Below are 20728 nucleotides of genomic sequence, written 5' to 3'. Positions count from 1 at the left end.
CTTGAACCATATTGATACTTTCAATCAGTGCATGGCAATATTTTAATCATCCAATTAAATGACAACAGCTGCAAAAGGTCTTCCCCCTAATCCCAAACCCTTTGTTTTTAACATTAGAATGTTTTTCTTGCAGGAGAAACGATGGATAAGATACTTTCCAATATGCCTGGCAAACGAGGAGGTACTAGGCGTCTCATCAACTTCAACGAAGATGAAATCAAAACAAGAAGTCAGGCAACCATTCACAGCGTAAGTTTCACCATTTCTCTCTTGACCCGCGTTCCACTTTTTGCTTTTAATTGAAATCCTTGTTTCCATGCAGTCACGAATGCTTAGGAAAAGATTTATCAAGGTACACTATTGATTGGTGTTGTGATGTGGTAAAATCGTGTCTGCGCTCTTCGTTGCATTCATTGCTTCTCTTATTTAATTACAGTTGCGACCCATAGCTGTTGGCGTCAAAGCCTCAAAGTCACGCTTTGTTCCTAAACAACCCCAGCCGTCGACTTCCAGCATTGCTGAGCGCAGATCGTCATCTGAATCTGTGGACAAACCACCAAAGGTGGCCATAAAGGCGCTTGAGAAGACTCCCCCCATTCCAATGCCTCCCATGAACATTAAACCTAAGAAGAAGAAGTCCATAAAGACTGTCGAGCCTGCCATTGCAGAGGAGAAGCCTGTTGAGGTGGAGGAGCCAAAAAAGACTGAAAAGCTGGTTGAGTTTGGACCTGAGCTGGACCGTAAAGCGCCCATTGACTGTCGTTACTGCGAGAAGGGTCTTTTGAATTTCGCATCGCTGCAGAGGCACTTAAAGAGCTGCCCGCTTGAGCCGAAAAACATCGCCAAGAAGCAGGCGAGCCAAGTGCAGGCGGTAGACTCTTGTCCCATTTGCTACTCGACATTTACATCAAGCAAACTGCTGGAGAGACACGCTTCAAACTGCAATGAAAGCCCTTCAGAGATCACCAACCGTGCCAAGGTGTTCAGGAAGCGTGCGTCGGAGCTGTCCAAGCAGTCGGACGCGAGCTCTGAATCGGCGGACGCTCCTGAACTTGAGCTGGACTCCAACAAGCCAAAGAGGAGGAAACGTGGCAAGGGCAAGCCTTTCTTCATTCGAAAAAACGCTACCAAGAAAAACTTCCTCACAGTTGCGGCTTTTAAGAAGGCAAAGAGCGAGGACGCAGTGTTGAAACCTAAGACCAAGCTGAAGAGGGAGCTGGCTAACTTGGTAATTTTGGCCTCTGAACCGACTCTGTCCAGGCCCAAGAAAGCCAATTCCAAAAAGGTTATGGTGGTCGAGGAGACGTTGCCTGTTGAGCACAAGGAGGCGGAGGTTGCACCTGAGGTGACAGCCAATGAAAGCTTGTCAGTAGAAATAGATAAGCCGAATAAAAAACAAGGAAAAAAAGTTAAAAAGCAAATTAAGTCGGCCGCTTTTGTAGACTCCAATCCAAGCAGCCCAATGATGCCATCAGCTGCTGATGAACTCAAGGTTGAAGTGGATACAGTTAACAACAAGAAAGATGAGAGCGCCAAGATCAAAAAAGAATCAAAGAGAAGGAGGTCTGAACAGGCGAATGGTGAAGCTCCTGCTAAGAAAGTTAAAAAGAATAAGGATGGAGTGTCCAAGAGGAAGGTCCCTGAAGATATGGAGGAAGATTTGGAGGACAACATTCCTCTGTCTCAAGTAATCAAAAAGAAAAAGGCCGCGAAATTGGAAGCAGCTGCTTCTCTTGCGCAAGACGCTTGCAAAGTGCCTTTGTCAGAACCCAAAGAGAAAATCAGTAAGAAAAAGGCAGCTAGCGACGAGACAGAAGCTGGTTCCAAGAAAAAGCCAAAGCTTGATTCCAATCCGTCTGCCAAAGAGCAAGTCCTGTCTGAGGAATCTGACGAGGTTGCTAAGAAGAAAAAGGCGAAGCGCAGTGATGAGCTCAAGATTCATTGCGACCCTTGCAGCAGAGGTTTCTCAACCCCTTTCAATTACCAAAAGCACTTGAAGACGCTGAGGCACTTGAACAGAGTCAAGGGCATCAACGCTCAGGCTGAGGTAGGACATTTTATTCACAATTTAGGATTAAAAAAATTATTATTCTCGTTAAGGGTACAGGGTCGGAATTTACAAGATTTTCATATTTTTACCATACCAGGTGGTATTTTCCAGTGGTAATTACCGGTATTTACCAGTTATTTTTTGCTGCGGGGCACAATTTCTACTACTTCTTACTCAGTGTACTATGATAAAAATTTCACTTTTCTGGCAAATACCACTTGGTAAAAACTTGGGAACCCATAAAGGGTACGGAACAAAATTATTAGATATTACTCTTTCTGTAGTATCCAAGATAGAAAGTTTAGTATTTATTACACAATATTTTCACAGGAAAGAACTGGCAAGCAAAAACTAGTTAGGCATGCGAATTCAAATGATAGCAAATGTCATACCTTGCACAATCGAGCCTTTATCATGAAAATATGTTTTCAAAATTAATCTGACAAGGTTAAGGCGTTGGTTCAGATGCCATACCCAAAATTACGAAACATCAACAATGAAGACATTTCAAGACAAAAGGAAGCAATAGTGTCAAGTGCCAGTGCAGCACCTTTGCTAAAAAGCAAACAAAACGAAAAAGAACTACAAGTTCTGTCTTTTACAATTCATTTAAGAAATAAATGTTCCATTTTATTGCATTAAAATCAGTTTTTAATTATAACTTAATACATTCTCACTCTAGTCAAAAAATATTTTAAGAAGAGGTACATTGCCAAATGAAAAATTAAACAGGTGAGGAAGGCTAGCAGATAAATCTGTCGTTTTCCAGACAGGAAAAGCAAACGCATGAATAAAGTGATCTTTTGATGTGTATATAAAGTAATGTCGTTTCATGAATGTAATAAGTGCGTTGTAAGTCAAGAGAATTCGGAAGAGAGATGGTGCTTAGACACGTAAACGGTTACATTTTATGGTTGCATATTTTTTTTTGCTCTTTTTATCCCTGTCCTCTCGGACCGGGAAGGGCGCTCACTGCACTAGCACGAATGCTGAAACCCGGGTCCCAATAACACCGCGAACGGATAACATGGGCGCACCAGGCCGCACAGGGACCCCGCCCACTCAAGGGCCACTTGCCTCTCTTCACTATGTTTATTAGACCGAAGTTTTACTTTGATTTAAATAGATTGAAACCATTCTTTGAACATGTTTCACGCTTCATTTTTGTCATTTAGATAATTATTTTTGGCCGCGAAGAAGCTCATACCATTGTCTAGGCATTACAAACATAGATCTGTTCTCAAGAAATACTTATTTTCACTGACAAAAATAGGTTTAATGTTAGGGTTGAATCTAATTATGTTGAATCTAAAATGTTGAGTTTTAAATTTCCCTTTTTTCCCCAGACTGAATCTTCTCCTGAATCCCCGGTAGCGAACAATGAAGGCTTCTCGACCGCCGTCAACTACCTCAAAACTGTGGAGCACCTGAACGATGCCGCTGCTGAGGGCGCTGACAAGCCCGCCGTGTCAGAGAACAGCGTCGCGGAGAACAAGGAGGTGGAGGAAATCTCTTTCCCGGCCATCAAGGAGGAGAAGGAGTACATGCCACCCCCGCCGCCTCCCAACTCACCATGTCCACCTGACGAGGAGCCAGAGCCACCGTTTCCCGCAGAGCTGATAAACTCAATGGAGGAGAGAACCAGAGAGTTGGAAGAGCCTAAGGAAAAGTCCATACAGCCAACGCCTCCCGCCCCTGACACCGTGGATCATTCGGACGATGAGGATGAAGAGGAATGGCAGCGGCCGGAAAAACTGCCGCCACCACCCAAGTTTGATTTTGACGCCGTTCGCGACTCTGTACCTAACTGGACGAGCAATCGTTCCTCCTTCCAACCCCCATCGCCCCCACCAGTGCCACCGCCAATGGTGGCACCGCCCGCGGAGCTGGAGAACCCGTATGTCATCGGCAACATTGGGGCCGACGCGATGGGTCACTACGCAGAGCCCCAGGCGTTCAATAACCCCTACCTGATAGGCAACTTTGAGGGACAGCAGTCGCTGAAGCAGATCCAGGAGGCAATGGGCGCCACCGATGAGGACATGGCGATTCTGGAGAATCTGGGGGGTGGCCTCGCCTGTCAGAACTTTGTCTATGACAACTCGAGCACGTATGACGCGTCCACCTCCGCCGCCGTCGGCCAAGTCACGCTTGTCAACCTGGCCAACGCCACTGGACCTATTGAACCGCTTGAGGACGCTGAACTGATGGACCTGGACAATCAGGTCACCGCGCAACAAATGCCTGAGCCTGTCAGAGATTATGCTTTCATCGCCGCCGCCAAGTAAGTTTTCTTTTGTCTTTGAGGGCATTTTTCCACCTACAAACAGCTAATTTTCTAAAGATTTTATAGTTATCGTTATTTTTAATGATAACTATGGCTGCCAAAATTCGCATCATACGCTTTTTCATAGTAGGCAGTGATTTAAAATAATAATAATATTTTAATAACCGAATTTTTGCAACCTTGTTCGCCAGTAGGGTTGGGATTTTAGACGGTGTTTTGGCAAATAGATGGATTTGGAGCCAACAATTAGTCTACCAATGTTTCCTACTGTTTTTATTTTGCCATTATCATATCACGTTTTCAATGGTATTGCATATTTTAAATAGCTGTTACTTGAAAGAGAGTTATAAGATAAAATTTAAGTGATTTTGCTGGTTTTTACTCTCGGAAATAATCAAAATTAGGAAAAAAATCATCGTCGGAAATTCCCAATCCATTGCCCGATTTACCACCCATGTTTGCAAACCCGGTTTTCACTAACATTGGGAGCCCAATTGAATTACTACTTAGAACCGGTGCAAACATGAATCACTTTCTCTAACTAGACACGTGTTTGCTTTGTTCTCAAAGACTGAGTCTGTTGAAAGGAAGGTCGAAAGGTAATTCTAGTGGTCACTTGAGCATGGTCATTGTAGAGTTAGAGCCCGCATCTCTCTGCCTGCCTCCTCTCTGATTTTTGCCGTGTTATCATTTCTCTTGCTCGGGCGCAGAATTAAACCTGTCGTGTCGTTCGCAGGTCTAACGTGTCACTAGACGAGGCGGCCGAGATTCCAGACGAGGGTGGACAAATGGGCAACAACTCGACCACCCTGCTCACCATATACGGACAGAAGGAAATGGTCTGCCCCATGTGCAACAAGCACTTCCTGGGACTACAGGCTGTTGAGACCCACATCGCGTGGGCTCACAAGATCAAAGGCACCAAGCTTTTAGAAACCGACGGTAACAACAGTGAGTTCAAACTTTTGCTGTCTAAGAGATAAGAGATCAAGTTTTCCAAAGACCACCAAAGGGCTGCTGGTGGTCCTGGAAAAACTACTAGGGGACGGGACATAAAATTTAAGTCAATTAGTTTTTCTCAAAGAGCATCGAAAAATTGATTTCAAGTAAATCATCGTACCTATTTAGTCTTTACTAGAGTTGTGGATATTAAACTCATTCATTTCTCTAAAATGGTCTAAAATCAGAAAAAAACTATTGTTTGAAAATATACATCACTGGTTTTTTACAATGATATTAAATTCAGTAAAATTTGAAAAAAAAAAATTTACCTCTACTTTAGTTTGTTGTGTAAATCTAACTAAAAATAATTGTGATCAAGAAATTTTAAACCTCTATATCTATATCTCTTCTATCTATTAAAAAATAACAGCTTCGGAAGAAGCACAATAGCCAGTTAAAATGTCACTTCACGATTTTGTTGTCTCATTTCAGCTGTCAAGTTGACCGACCAGGTCGCACGTGAGCGTGACTGCCTGCTAGTGGGTCTGGCAGCAGCCAACGTTCTACACCATGCTGGCGGCACGCGGAGCGGCGTGCTGCGTGCGGCGGCTGGTGCCGTGGCCGACGAGTGCGCGCAGAAGAAGCGCAAGATCGCGTGCTTCGTGTGCAAGGAGCTTTACACGGACATGATGGCGCTGAATACGCACATACACCAGCGGCACGTCAAGAGCAAGTCGGAGGCGTCATCCAGTACAAGTAACGGCCTCAAGGAAAAGATGACTACGGCCCTCGGCGGCCTGCTCGACCGCGCCCTCACTAACCTCCTGGGCAAAGTGCCGCTGCCTCCCGTCGAGAAGCAGCATTCGTGAGTCCATTACTGGTTTCACATTGTGACTTTTTTTGATAAACCAAGCCAAAAAATATTTAAACTGGGTGTCTTGATCTTAAAAATTTGCTGTTAAAAGAAATCTAAAAAATCTGAGGAAATAAAAATAAAACTAGGCTAGAGGTGGATTTTTAAGTTGTATGTTAATTTCTAGTGGCAGTTTCGGGAGAATAAAAATTAAGGATTTCTTGGTACCCAAAAACCTTGTTCATGAATCCTAAAATAATAAAATATCTTTCTTGTGCAGTTTGGAAAGTGACGTCTTGAATAACTTCTATTTCAATTTTCAGTGAGAGTTTGTCAAAAGACTCAATCAATCCTAGAACCCCGCTCATAAACCTGGACACACCCCTTACCCTTACTGCTATAGCCAAGCAGGCCATCAAGCCCGTCTCTGACAAGGCACCAGAGAGGTGACTTTTTAGAATGCCTTTTTTAAATTGTAACTAGCTCCATTTCTTTTGCTTAGTGAAGAGTCTTTGGAAGCTGTGATCAACAAGATGCGAAAGGCGTCGACAGCTCCCAAAGAGCAACCCAGGACGGACGACGCGGACAGGCCTCCGCTGTTTCCTGAAAACCAAGACTACGATCCTATTCTTCCAGGTAAGCCCGTTGTCGCGTTTCATTCTGAGCAATATGAAGCTAATGTTTTGTGCTATCAGAACCGTCAGGCCCAGACATGCAGTGTCCAATCTGCGTCGGCGTGGTAAAGCACTTCCACTCGCTTTGCCGGCACCTCAAGACTCAGCACACGTAAGTTCTTCTGCCTAATGTCTTAAATAATCAGATTGCTGAGTTGTGTTTGTTCCGCAGGGAATGGGTCGTCACTCCCTTCACCACAGAACTGTTCTATTACCTGAAACTTGAGCGGCAAAATCCTCGAGTCGTAATGAATAAGAAGTACTTTATTAATGTCCCAGGTAAGAATCTATATTCTCTATTGTCATTATTGTAATAATTAAAGGATGCCATAACTTTAATATATCAAAAGCTCTAAACGCAAGCAGCCTTAAGAAAAGTGAACATAAAAGAATTTACTATTTCTAAGGGCTTGTGTACAATTTTCCTCGTGCAGAAAATACTTCAAGGGATGAAGTAAAACTTATGCTTATTACAAAATGATGTAAAGGTTTAATAGCAGCCATATATTAATCATAGTCATTTATAGTTTTGATTATTAGCTAACCATAAAATTTTCTGGCAAGCTCAAACTAAGCTGTATGTGGACTACTGATGTTTATGAAGTGTGGATTTAACTATTTCAAGACTTACAAATTCAATTAGTACATGAATGTGGGAACACATGGGAGATTCATTCAGGTTTTTGTTCATAAGGAGAGCACATCTATTAATAAAAAAATTATTGTTCCATCCTAATGTGTCTGTAAAGCGAGAATTTGCCACAGAAAATTTTCCGCATACATGGTTTTCGAGTTATGTTCACGTTCAAATCCTAATATTTGAGACTTACTACGGTTTTAAAAGCAACTGGGTTAATTTATAAATCTTGAAATTTTTAATCTAAATTTACAAAAAAAAAATCTTTGGCTATAAAAATAGTGGTTATGAGTGCTAGAGCTAAAATCTTGGAAAATTCGGGAGGCTTATGAAATTTTCAATTGAAGCATATTCTGGACAAAATAAATATCCATCTATCCAATGTCCTGGAAAATCCATTTATAATTTACTTATATTTTTTTAAGTAGCCAAAATAATGCTTAATTTGAAAGCTTCTTACAAAAAATTTACTATTATATGTTAAGAGGCCCGTGCGCCCATGTTTTTCATACGCGATGTTATTGGGACGCAGAGTTTTCGCGAGTTGTTTTTTTTTATCAGGGAGTCGCCCATCTCAATAGAGGTGAACCGATTTTCCCTTGGTACCTTTTTGTTGGAAAATTTTAGAAAATCTGAACTGTTCCTCAAGTATAAAAATATTGCTGCATATTATATTTTTGTTGTCAAAAGAAATTCACGTTGTTAAATCTAATGGAAAGTATGTGCGTTTGTCAACAGGATTACGGTTGGGCCAGCAGGATGTGGGTGTGTCAAATGTGCCTGATGAGGGCCTGCCGCAGAGCAGCGGCAGCGCGCAACCAAGCGATTCAACAGCAAACAAGGATGAGGAAATCCGCATCAAGGCGTTCGCCGCGTTGCAGCAGCTGAGTACCAAGACCGTTAGAGGCTCCAAGCGCCGGCCGCTCGACCTTCGAGAGTTGAGACAGTCGGAGCCGTCTACCAGCGGCAGTTCCGCCTCTTCATGATTCCGGCACTTGTTAGGCCCGCAATTATTTCGCCTTTTCCCCCCAACTATGAAAGTTTTCTTTTCACGCTGCGACTGGCCTGTGCTTGTCGGTTAATCTTAATGCTGCCAGAAAATAGTGTTCAACAAGACTCCCAGCAAATACAGTTGCGAGTGGACTTTCCGTATGTGCCTCTCCAGTCTTAAGAATTAAGTTTTGCCAGGATCTAATTACTATCTCCAGCGTATCTCCTAAGTTGTTATGTGCCAATGTGCTGCACGCGTTTGTGTCTGTTTAAAACTTTGAGCACTAGATGTTGCGTGTATTTACACTAATGAACAATTTTTCACGTTTCATAAACGGGACCCATAAAAGATTAATTCCTTTATAACAGAACCAAGTTCCCCTTGCTTGAGCACCCCTGACAGAATTTTCATGTAGAAGAGTGCAATACGAGAATGTCTTTAATTTAATTTTGTCAATGTGGTCGAGATAACCACACGCCAGATCTTGACAACTGTTCATCTTCCAATAATGTAATTTCAATTTCCCAGCAGAACGTTTCAAATAGAAATAAATGCTAAAAGAAGACTGTCATAGAATAAATGAACAAAACAACCCAATACCTGATTTTCTTTTCTCTTTCCAATTTTGAGTGGGATTTTTAACAAGAATTGATTCGTGTTGTATGTGAAATGAAAAAACCAATTTAAATTTCATCATAATTTATTATAAAGTCTGATTTATTTATTTAAAATTACTTTAAAATTAAAATTGAAGCCTTTATTTCACATCTTCCAAAGTGAGAAGTTCAGTTATTTGAACAGTGCTTTCATCTAACGTTCTCTGGATTTTCTCTTCACTCTTCAGAGGCTGGATTACGACCACATTTCCCCACAAATTCATCAAGCACAGACGTAACGCATCGATGGACAAGCATACTTCTCTGTTACATATAATATAGAAGTGATTTATTTTTAAATTTGACCCTGAAAATTACATCTTACTACTTACAAATTAGAAAGATTTTGGGATACCAGTTTGCACAATATTTTATCAATTTTCCTAATTTTGATTAACCAGGAATGAGTGTTCCAGAAAAATATGTGAATGCATAATATTATTAGATCTTTCCTGGACAAATGGGGGACATTGCGAATCTTGATTCAAATAGGAAAAAAATAGTAAAAAATGTAGTCTAAGAATACTTCAATAAATTTTCGACCAGTAAAAAATATCCTTTACTACCTGTCGGGCATGGTAACGTCACCATCAATGGTGTTGATGAACTGGCTGAGCAGGTAGACGGCGCCTTCCAATTTTCCGGCTTCCATGGCCTCGAAGCCCATGTCGAACATTTTCTGCAAGGCCTGAGTCTTGTCCTTTAGCAATCAACCGCAGTTTATTATTTACAAAGACTCTTTCTCGCGGTTTTCCTTTACTAACCGGTGACTTGATTCCCTGATCGAAGGTGTTCCAGTTTTCGGAGCACGCCTGGCAGGCACAGTCGAACCAATACCTGGCCCTCAGGCTCCTCTGTCGCTCTGCACGCGTCTTGTTCGAGAACATTGGGCCATAGTTCTCGCCCACCATCTCGCCGGGGTGCAGCGGTCGCAACGCGTGCAGCAGCATTTTCGTGCCGCTGAAAGTCCTACAAAGAGAAATGAAATATTTCATTCGGGCAGATCTCATTTTGATAGTATTCACTGAACACTCTTAATAAATTTGGAGCGGCATATTATTCATATTTTTAGTCAATTTCCGAAAATCTGTGGTTATTTTAGGACTTCTCTTGGCGATTTGTGTTGCTTATATATAAGTTCACTCATTTAAAAACCTATTTTTTACGTATATTTGGAAAAAGTCACTCAGGTTTAACTGGTATTAAAAACAAAAGATTTGCGAGAAAATACAAGATACTAAACGGATTTTCCCAACAAATATATTTTGAATACAGAAAGAGAAAGAAAGAAAAGCGCAGGAAATTTTATGAAATTGAAATTAACGAAATGACTCAGCTCTCTGCGCGAACATACTCAGTCAGGATTTCTAATTGATAACTATGCAATTATGAACGAGACAAATTTTCACGAAATAGCTATCCATCCTGAGTAAATCCAAGCAGAGCTGGGCCAAGATTTTCTTGATGTTAATTTTAACAAATGTAATTGCCCAGGAACACCCGCCCACACACAGAAAAATTAATATTTTAAAGGAAAATTTTGCTGTTTGTATTCCATTTTTTGAAGATTATTATAACAATTTGCATGGATATAAGGAAAGTGAGGGGAAAATAATTTCTTCTTATAATATTTCAAAACATTATTAAAAGGAGAGAAAACGAGATTAAAGCTGAAGTTTTTATTAGATCAAGAAAATTGTGAGCAGCTCATATAATTTTTAACTCACCTGGCGACGGCCGGATTGCAGTCATGGTTGAAGAGAGCGATGCTGAGGTAGACGCCGACGCCGATGTAATGTGTCTTAGTGCCTTTGACCTTGGTGCGGTCCCAGGCCAGGGTCTCAAAGACCTCATGCGCGTTAAACTGCAGCAGGCAGAGGTGCCTGAGCAGCGCCTCGGCCACCTTCAGCTCTTCCTCGGCGCTGATCTTCTCGTCCGGCGGCCAAAAGCGGCCGCTCTTCTGCAGACACTTGAGCAGGAAGACGGCCATCAGGGTGCGGCTCAGGTAGTCACGCGTCCCTCTCTTCTCAGGGTGGTGCACCAGGCGTAAGAGGCGTCGGTAGTCGGACACGCTTTGCTCCTCCACGCCCTCCGCTGGACGATGAACGCTGTCCCACAAGTGAAGGAATTTTTTCGCAGAACCTTCAGATGATTGAGAATTGGAAATGTAGTTTGTATGGTACATACAAGCCGAACAATTTCTTTAAAGATTTTAATTCCTACACTACTGACTATTACTCAAGAATTAGTTATTTTTGCATTTTTGAAATCTTTTATGATTGAAGTTTTTACTAATGTTTTTCCCGTGTTTTTCTTTTGAAAATCTTTTGCAATGCTCAATAATTTCCTCCACATTCCCTTTGAAAAATGGTAAATTTCTCTTGAAACTATAATTTGAGCAAATCGGCAAGCCTTCGTGAAGCGAGTGATTTTTAAATACATAATATGTGTTCAAAAAAATTGTCTTAAAATTGCTACCTAAAAAAATTAAATTTCGATATTCATTTTTGGCAAACACCAAGTTAAAAAAGAAAAAATCTTAAGATGGAATGAAAATTTTCCTAGATTGTTCGATCATTACTGGAATGATTTTTTAAAAAAAAGTGTTAAGAATGCTTTACTTTTATAATACTCTGCACTGCTACGTTTTTTAATTATTTCACAGTAACAGCAGTACAATCTAGGAATATTCTCAATCTTCCTAGAAAATTAATTTCCATTTCATGTGTTGTCTTCAAAGAAATTTATTTTGGTCCAGTCTTTGACTCCCTTGCGTTAAATTAGATTTTTAGCTTCATTTACCGTCTTAAATATTGTATTTCTTTGCTGAATAAAAAGTAAAATCCAACTACCTCTTGATTTAATCTCCAAATGCAAGCACCCTTTCAATTAACTACTGATCTCAGAGATTATTAATTAATATATAAGTACCAGCTCGTGTGACTAATCGAAGCGCTAGTTGCGCGAGAATGCTCATGCCGAGACCAATGAAGAGGTTCAAGAAGTGGCACTCGATCCGGTGATAAGTGTCGCACGCCGTCTTTTGGCACTCGCGGCTGCAAAACGCGACTCCGCTGCACTCAGGACAGCCAATTGGCGCCACTAACCTGTATATTTTTATCATGTGAAAAGTAGACAGCATTATATTTTCTCGTGTAGATTTCTCTTTATTTTCTGAGAATAGTAAAAATAGGGGGGCACAAAATGATCCATGTACCAAATCATAAACCGTGTAGTGTTTTAATAAATACGAAACCGTAAATGTTTCGTAAATGCGGGATTTTTTCAGATTTCGAGCGTTTAAATTTATAATTTCATTGATGAGAGATACAAACCTTCATTTCAAAAAAATTTCTTATGCCTTTATGGTATGTATTGTTTCATTGTAAGTTCATGTAAGCTAAAAGGCAGTTATCAATTGTCGTGAGTTTACCTTGCCAAGCAGTTGTGGCAGTGAGTTCCAGCCTTATCGAGCAGCAGCACGCAACAATAGGCGGGCTCAGCGGCTATGAGGTCCCCTGCGTCGACTTTGCTCTTGGCAACAATAAATCGTCCAGTTTGGGCGCTTTCTTGCACCCCCAGCAGCAGAGAAGTGTTTGGAATGCTTTGGTTTTCTCCCCCAGTCAGCTTTGGGCAGGTATTTTCATCTGAGTGGTCGTCCTTTTTCGAGTTGTTCTTCGTAGCATTGAGGCATTCTGCAATTTCTTCGTCTAGGTCCAATTTGAGTTGGTTTGATTTAGAGTTTTTCGGGTCCAGCAATCTCTGTGCGCTGATATACGCCAGTTTTGCCCTTAAAATAAAAATAGTTGAATAACATAATTTTTATTTTGCAGAAATATCAAACAAAAAATGGTGAATTTAGTATTATTACGGCTGGAAGTCCAAGATATATTTCAGATTTAACAATAAAAAATAAACCAGAATTATTTGCTGTATATAATATTATGAAACAGTCCAAAAATTAGACAGCCTAACGTAAGATAATATCAATCAATTGAGCTAAAAGATAAATTTAGTAAAAAATTGGCATCATTTATTTTAATCTCAGATAATTTAAAGAGAATGAATAAAGGTACGAGAAAGCCATAACATTTTGATTTATTGAGGAAAGCAAACGCGCTTTTTGCTACGCAGAAGAGCCTCTCACTCACTCGCGCACAATTCGATTTATCACCTCATTTGATCGCCGAGCGAGAAGTATGCGTGGCCTTGCGTGCGCAGCAGCTGGGCCCTGGCTAAAGGGTCAGGTACGCCGACGCAAAGGGCCGTCTGTGTGTCTTTGAGTGCCAGCTCGTGCTGCTCGAGCGCGGAAAGGGCCTTCGAGCGCAGGGTCAACAGACGACACACCAACTCGCCCTCTTCTCCTTCCTTTCCTGCAAAAATGTAATTCATTCTCAGCCGTTGCATGGTCCTAATTTTAGAACAGCGCTGCATGTTTTATTTCTAAAAAGATAATTAAATTGTGTTGAGTAAAATTTGTATTTAAAATTAAACTACAGAAAAATTTAAAATTCGATCTCTTGTCAATTTTAATCTATTAACTGTTATAACCAAATTAAATTCAAAAATAAAAAAGTCCACATTCTGTAGAACGAAAAAAAATTAAAAAGATCATGTGAAAAAGTTAGACAATTTTCCAAATAGCACGTTTTAAAAAAAAATCAGGACTTTAGACTTAGACTTTTGGAAAAGAAAAATACCTGGGGCTTTGGTAATGGCCATGCTGAGAATGTTAAGAGCACCGCCTGAATTTCCTTTTTCCATCATATTTTCAGCCTGCAGCATGAGACCTATCGCCTCTTTGGTACTTTTCTGTCTGAACATCGGCACGGGATTCAAATTCTCGACCTGCTCCTGCCGCAATAGGTAGGCAACGCGACGGGCATCGCTGTCTAGATTTGCGAACGTGGACAACTGCGACTTGTTCAGCGAATCCTCGAATCCTTCAAATATCGCTCTGCAGCAGGAAATTTGTTTTTATTATAAACCTAATTCAAAATAAAAATAACGGGAACGAAACAATCTAAATGAATTTACTTTTGGCTAGACTTTACAATCGAATAGAGCTTTCCCTCTTCTCTTAAAATATTTAGAAAATATTCTCTGAAGTATCAAGGAACACGTGCTATTTATTTTAATTTCATGGATTAGTTGATGTTGCAAAAGGTATAGAATAAAATTAATAAAATACAAATAAATTTAAAATGTGCATTTCACGATAAAATTTTGTTTTAATACAAAAAAATGTTATACAAAACCATCTCATTTGATATCAACAAATTTTATACCCATCTGTTTTAATCCTATGTTTTTAGTTTTTCAAATGATACTGTTCAATTTCCTTGCAAAAATTATATTAACTCACTTGAAAAAGCCGTCTTTGTTTGACTGCACGGTGCTCCAGCTACAGGCCCATGTGTACTTTGGGTCGTGATCGACCACATCTCGCGGCACCCGCTGCTGCTGCTGGGTCTGCTTGCGAGGGGCCCGCCGGTTGCCCTGCTTCCTGCCGCTCATCTTTACAAATTAATTTTCTTCCGATCAGCTGCAGAGTTGACACGGTGCAAAGAGACAACGCAGACTGATCCGTGAGGGGCCGGCCAAAATTTTAGCCTCTAAAAATAAAACGCGGAGCTATAAATATACAAGCTTGTATGTTTTGTGCGTGTGTTTGGGTGCCTTTCATACGATTTAAACCCATCTGGCGTCTATTGTTTGTTTCTGTTCTTAAAGCGAAAAGGGGAAATATTTTCTAATAATTTGTTCTCGGGATAATCTATTTGGGAAATTATTCATTTAGATATCTTTTAAAAATAAAATCCCAGACTAGGCTACTCATAAAAATCTTTACATTTATTCTCAAATGTGCAACTATGTGAATTTTGTGGAACATATTTGATTTTAAATTTATTTAAACTAACCAGTGACTGGAACAGATTCAAATTCAAAAAAATTTAATAATTCAATTATGACGAAAGGGCGGACAGAATGGTACAATATATTTTGTAAAAAAATCCGGATTTTTTATTATTTGAGGAAATTTTTGTCATTATTATGCAAAGTGCGCTAGACTACACATGCACTTTACAAAATTAAATTTTAAGAGAAAGAAAGCACGTGAGGTATAAATAACTTATCAAATAAAACTAAATAAAAATATCTTAATTATTCAATATTGCTTAAAGTTGAATTTAAATGTGAGAAAAATGCATTTTTAGTAGAAACCAAACTCCTAAAAATATGTTACAGCTCAATAGGTATTAACCTTTATTTTTGCTCTCTATGAATGCAACCAACAATGAAAAAGTAGAAAAAATAAATACACACGCACGTAATTAATGAAATTTAATAAATTTCCGAACGGCAAAGCTCTGCATGAATAAATTTAGGATGGTGAATTTTAAGTTTCACTAAAGCAAATTTCTATGGCTAAAAAAAGCATTTCCTTGTTAATTTATTTTTTCAACAGTGTTTCATGTTTTTCAGTAAACTCTCCTTGAAAGACTTGCCCATCCAACCGCCATTAATATCAGTCAATATTGAGTGAATTCCAATGAATATTTATAAATTTTCAGCTAATTGGCATTTACTTTGCTGGCATATTTGAGCGTTCGCAAACATTGTCGTCGTCCTTTTCCCAATATATCGCAGTTTGTACGCATTTTCTCGTCTCTGCATGCTAACGCAAATTCCAGTTCAAAATCACCTTGGGGCTGCAGACAGGGTAAACACGTAGAAGATTTTAATTTAAAGTACATGCGCGGAGAAAGAGCCAACGCGCAATTACGCATTCTGCCTGTTGACTAATTTATGAGGATATATTTTTCTTATTGACACTCGCGTGCGACGTCTGAAGCAGTCCCGGCTCAGTAAACACAGAAGGAAATTCCGCGCGGTTGCCCTTCAATCTGTCTGCCAGAGGCTCACGTCTGTCCATTTGAATATGTGCCACTAGCAACAAGTTGTACAGCTTAATTAGATTTTTAATTACTTAATTTCATTCAAGAAGAAAAAATGCTGACTTTCAATTGTTCAAAACAGAATGTAGGTCGCAGCATCTGGTGTAATTTTTCGTCGCCGTACTCGATTCTCTTTTAACACACCTCAATCAATGAAATTTAAAAAAAAATATTTGTTTCTAATTTAAATTTCGTAGCCTGTAGATGTTCATTCATGTTGATATTCATGAGGCATTCTCCTATCTGATACGAGAATGTTATATTTTTTTATTTTTTCTGTGATGCTGGGAATATTACGAATAGCTCATTAATGATTTGATTGGTCTGAATTTTCTGATCTGACTAGAAGGAAATCTTCATACCTGTTTTAGTGGAAAAATCCAAAATAAAAGTTTTTAACTGTTAATGAATTTAATTTATTCTTTACTCAATAAAATTGCTAGAAGACTTTTGCCTGCATGAATAAAAGTAAAAATTTCATCGGCCCTCATAACATGTGTTTGTTTATTAAAATATATCAAGACCAGAAAAAACACCTTTTTGCACATTTTTCATTTTCAGAATGTCCGCAATGATCTATTGAAAATCTCATAAAATTTAACCACAATGAATTCCATTCACTATTTTTAAGGATACTCTACAATAAGTAATCTCTTCAATGACCAAAACATGTTCACTACCGAAATTCCACATCCTTTTATGGCACAGAAGATTTCTAGATGTTAAAGTAATCTTTTTGGTTGCTTTGCAATCTAAAGTATTTAATCCTCGGAACACCTGGTTGTTATGTATCTCGGGTTCCCAAACCAGTGCACCTGCACCCTCACCTCGCATACCAGTGCATTATGTTCTATCGGGCGGCACCCCCTCTTGCCACTTTAAAACCATAGACCAAATATCCCTCTGGTCACTTGAGAGTTTTTCATCCACACGATAAGTTCAGGCAAGTGTGGGAGAAACCCGTCCGCAGACGTTCCATCTCTAATTTGGCAGAGTGAGTGGTGAGAAATCAATATCTAATTGAGCTTGTTAATATCCTGTCTTAAATTCAATTCTTGGAAATAGTAATTCATTTAATGTTGTATTCCTGTTTGTAATTCGGATATTCAAATTCTGTTCTTATTGAGTCAATTCGCCGGTGAATAGTATCAATATCAAATACACACCATATAATTTTCTAAACCAATAAATTAAATAATAAAGTTATTTAAATTCAATTTTTGTTTTATAAGAAGTAATTCTTTTAACGTAAATTTAAAATCTTCCATTAATTTCCAACTTTGGGAACTAATTAAAGTTGGTGGTGTCAGAAATAATCCTGATAGGGCACAGCTTCACCGGGAGGGTATAACTACTGGGAAGTTCTGTCCTGCGACCTGCGACCCGAATTAATGTCTGGGTACGCGAAGGTTGCAACGTAATTCTTGATAAAAGGCAAATTTTTGAATAATTAATCACCTAGATTACTCCTGACTAAGTTGCAATGGACACTACAATTAAAGATTATAAGCTATTAAAAGCCAAGTAGCAACAATATCAATTGGAAAAGGTGTAAATCAAAGCTCACATGGTAATTAAAATCCTCGGAAATCGTCATGCACCTTACAAGAAATTAAATTAATCGTCCGTGACACATGTGTTGTAATGTCAGCGTGAAAACAAACGCACTTTTTTCTCGGAAAAGGTGGGAAAAAGATTGACTTAATCGGACGTCGCGGTCGCAATCATTATTGCAACTTTGTTTTTGTTGTTGAGAAACACGAGGCAAGTGGCGAATAAAATCGAGACGCCAGTGGGTCGGTCGGAGCTGCACTAGTTGTTGTTCCAGCTCGTCGGGATAAACGGCTTTTAATTATAATGCTCGTCAGAGGCACGGGATCGGAGGACACGCCACTGGATTATATTGCTCTCTGTGTGTGCTAATAAACAAACAAACCGACTAACGTTCAAAACGAACGAACGAACGGCCTTTCGGAGATACAAAACACTCTCTTTCCATAGCTCATGCAATTGAACGCGAGAAAATTGAATAAAATTGCATTCGTGCGATTTTGTGACAAAAAAGTTACCAACATAAATAGCAATTTTTACAGCAATGAACATGAATTGAATCATTAAATTATATTTTTAACGCTTATAACTTATAACTTTACATTTTACTTAACGGTTGAAAATTTTCAAGAAATTATTTGTGCACAGTTAAAAGTGAAATTAATCATGTGCGCAAAATTTTTTCATTTAATTGAAATTCAATTTGAATGCCATACATGCAAGGATGCATTTCGTTTGTTAAGCTCTGACCGTGGCAGGTCGCCGATTATTCTCCGTTTCTGCCAACTTTGTATCAATGAAATTGCGTGCATCAATTACTCAATGAGCAACGCACGCAATCGCCCGTTAAGTGGCCTACCCGCATACTCGTGCAGTTATTTATGCTTATCAAAAGGCATTGCGTTTATTTTTTACTCAATAGGTTAGTGGTTTATCCGGCAGAATATTTCTGCGAAATATTTTTCTATCAAGGATTGATATTGCTGGAGCTAAAAAGTGGAACGAATGGACTAATACATTAGAGACAATAATAGTAAAGTTTTGCAATTTATGCTTTAATAGGTCAGAGCTAGTAGTCGATAGCAAAATATTTGAATTGAAAGCTTAGACAAAAAGTATTTGCCAGAATATTGAGGAAATAAACAGTAGCGTATTTAAAAAGCAGAGTTAAGAATTCTAGAAAATTTGATTTCTTAAAATTGCGGTGCTGAGAATGCCTAGGAAACATTGGATTTCTCCTAGGTTCTACAGTGGGACTCTCCTGGGAATCCACCTAGATGCTAGTTCACCAATAAACAAAAGATTTTGGATTGACACTTCTGGTCTAATTACTGACTAGGACATATCTTGGTTAGTTTGGGAAAAAGGTAATTAACATGCTTGATTTCCTAGACAGTTTATCCCAACATGCGCAAATTCATGTTAAATAAAAAAATAAAATAGTTTGCTTAAAATTTACCCTAAAAAAATTTTGTCAGAAGTTAACTAATATCGTCAGGTTTATTTCAAAGGGGAGTTTTCATCCTAAATATAAAGATAAAAATCGAATTAAAAGGAAAAGATCATAGTCACAAGAGTGATTTTAGGACAAAAAAATGTTTCTCTTGGTCATATTATGGAGCTAGCTGTGGCATACTCATAATTCAATCGGGCGGACTTTATTGGCAAAAACTAGTGGAGTAGTTGAATTAAATAGCCATAAATTAACATATATGAAGTCTTAATTGTTATTAAATTCGCTCTCAAGAAAAAAAATGTAAATTAGAGTGATTAGAGGTAATTTGTGGCAAAAATTGCTGCCCCATTTCTAAACCACGACTGGTCGCGGTTTTTACGAGAAAACAATTTTTTCTGATGAAACAATTTGCAAAATTCGATAATTTTACTCCCCTTTTTATTTCTTTTATAAATACTCACCATCGCCGTGTCAAAATATTTTCATGCCCCAGGTGACACAATATAGCCTTCTGACATTATGTTGGAATTTAATTACATTCATCCTTCATAAAAAAGTCTGGATCGAGCTACACAAATAACAGTTATGCAATATGAAAATCTGCGATTGACTTTTACCACACAGTTACCGATGACTTCATTTCTGTTGATTTACGACCTAAGTTAAGCACGGCGCTGCATGGTAGAGAGTAAATAATAAAAAAGTAACGCGATAATGTGTTTAAACAAAGGCGTCAGGATCCGCAGCAGCTGTTTTGACCTGGCCAATGATTGGTGCTGCTGCTGGGATGCTGCGCTCTGGCTCATCTCGTGATCTCTAAAGACTCGCCGCGTTTTACGCACTGCCATTATTATTGCAACAATCTGCCATAAAATTGTTTTCGCCGGCAGCAAACGCGGCCGGCCGCTTTATTATTCTTAGATTCGACAAGCAGTGGATTGGGTTTTCATAATAAGCAGATGAGAGTATCAGATAAACACCGCCACCATTCGTTTGCAACCGTTAAATTTAGTCCGAAAAACAAGCTGAAATTTTGTATAAATGATTTCTTTTTGCAGATTTTAATTTTGCAGATGAAAAGCATGATTGTTCTTTAAAAAAATTGTTTCTATGAGTCACTGTCTATTGAAAGCATATCTCAATAAGCTTCAACCTTTATCCCTAACTGGAGTCAAATAATTTTATAAATCTGTGTATCATTAAAATTCTATTTTATTGAGTCGCAAGCTGCGCACTCGTGAATTACTTTGTCATTCTAGTACATTCTCAATGATATAGTTATTTTGATTTTTTCTGCTCCGAATTATTTTATTAACTTAATATTTAAAACTGTAATTTTAGGTGGACTGGGAAGACGATTTGCATTGAATTCGTCGCTGAGCATGAAATCATGCAAATCCAATCAATTGGAATTATACTCGTATACCGTCTAAAAACACCAAAACCGGCTAAATCAGCAATAAATCCGCTTGAAACTGCAGCATCAAATATACGCGTGAATTGGGCTAGAAATGATGTGACAAAAACATCTAAATCGATTAAAAACGGAATAACTGACTCTGTTGTTGTCGTTTAGATCTTTGAATGGGAGAAGAAAAAAGATAAAAATAAATTGCACACACACGTGCTTGTGTTGCGCAGTAGTTATTAAGGGCCACGTAGGCCTCGACAG

At 39.0% G+C, this 20728-nt stretch overlaps 2 protein-coding genes across 8 annotated transcripts in view; one reads left to right on the top strand and one right to left on the bottom strand.

Annotated features, from left to right (window-relative positions):
• Positions 1–9031, top strand: part of LOC135944940 (uncharacterized) — a 31136-nt gene extending 22105 nt beyond the window's left edge. For 4 of the 6 annotated variants that reach the window (XM_065492196.1, XM_065492192.1, XM_065492193.1 and 1 more), the window contains 11 exons: positions 134–249; positions 323–352; positions 437–2047; positions 3397–4334; positions 5074–5288; positions 5772–6144; positions 6456–6578; positions 6635–6768; positions 6828–6918; positions 6979–7085; positions 8182–9031. In XM_065492196.1, the coding sequence (XP_065348268.1) occupies positions 134–249; positions 323–352; positions 437–2047; positions 3397–4334; positions 5074–5288; positions 5772–6144; positions 6456–6578; positions 6635–6768; positions 6828–6918; positions 6979–7085; positions 8182–8429 (3986 nt within the window). In that variant the 3' untranslated portion in view covers positions 8430–9031. Of the gene's footprint in view, positions 1–133; positions 250–322; positions 353–436; positions 2048–3396; positions 4335–4907; positions 4937–5073; positions 5289–5771; positions 6145–6455; positions 6579–6634; positions 6769–6827; positions 6919–6978; positions 7086–8181 lie in introns of those variants that run through there. The other 2 variants (XM_065492195.1, XM_065492197.1) reach the window with 2 other exon arrangements.
• An 85-nt stretch (positions 9032–9116) lies between these two features.
• LOC135944943 (SET and MYND domain-containing protein 4-like) lies at positions 9117–19818 on the bottom strand. 2 transcript variants are annotated; one of them, XM_065492206.1, is made up of 10 exons: positions 19674–19818; positions 14456–14705; positions 13791–14047; positions 13265–13463; positions 12524–12880; positions 12022–12197; positions 10818–11232; positions 9855–10059; positions 9657–9790; positions 9117–9354 (listed from the first exon to the last, which is right to left on the bottom strand). In XM_065492206.1, exons 2-10 carry the CDS (start codon positions 14605–14607, stop codon positions 9192–9194), a joined length of 2058 nt encoding a protein of 685 aa, XP_065348278.1. In that variant the 5' UTR covers positions 14608–14705; positions 19674–19818; the 3' UTR covers positions 9117–9191. The 2 variants fall into 2 exon arrangements, with proteins under 2 accessions (XP_065348278.1, XP_065348277.1); XM_065492205.1 differs by lacking the exon at positions 19674–19818 and having other exon boundaries at positions 14456–14808.
• Positions 19819–20728: the final 910 nt, after the last annotated feature.

The sequence above is a fragment of the Cloeon dipterum genome, chromosome X (genome assembly GCF_949628265.1).
Source record: "Cloeon dipterum chromosome X, ieCloDipt1.1, whole genome shotgun sequence".
Taxonomy (NCBI): domain Eukaryota; kingdom Metazoa; phylum Arthropoda; class Insecta; order Ephemeroptera; family Baetidae; genus Cloeon; species Cloeon dipterum.
Note: the sequence above shows the minus strand (reverse complement) of the source record. Positions and strands in the feature narration are given on the sequence as shown.

What these genes read in the sequence shown, in the direction of transcription:
- LOC135944943 (XM_065492206.1), bottom strand. Translation starts at nt 14,607, where the DNA reads ATGAGCGGCAGGAAGCAGGGCAACCGGCGGGCCCCTCGCAAGCAGACC. An exon ending in GGCCATTACCAAAGCCCCAG is followed by an intron (nt 13,464 to 13,790) that starts GTATTTTTCTTT and finishes ACATTTTTGCAG; the next exon opens with GAAAGGAAGGAGAAGAGGGC. An exon ending in TGCCACAACTGCTTGGCAAG is followed by an intron (nt 12,198 to 12,523) that starts GTAAACTCACGA and finishes AAAAATATACAG; the next exon opens with GTTAGTGGCGCCAATTGGCT.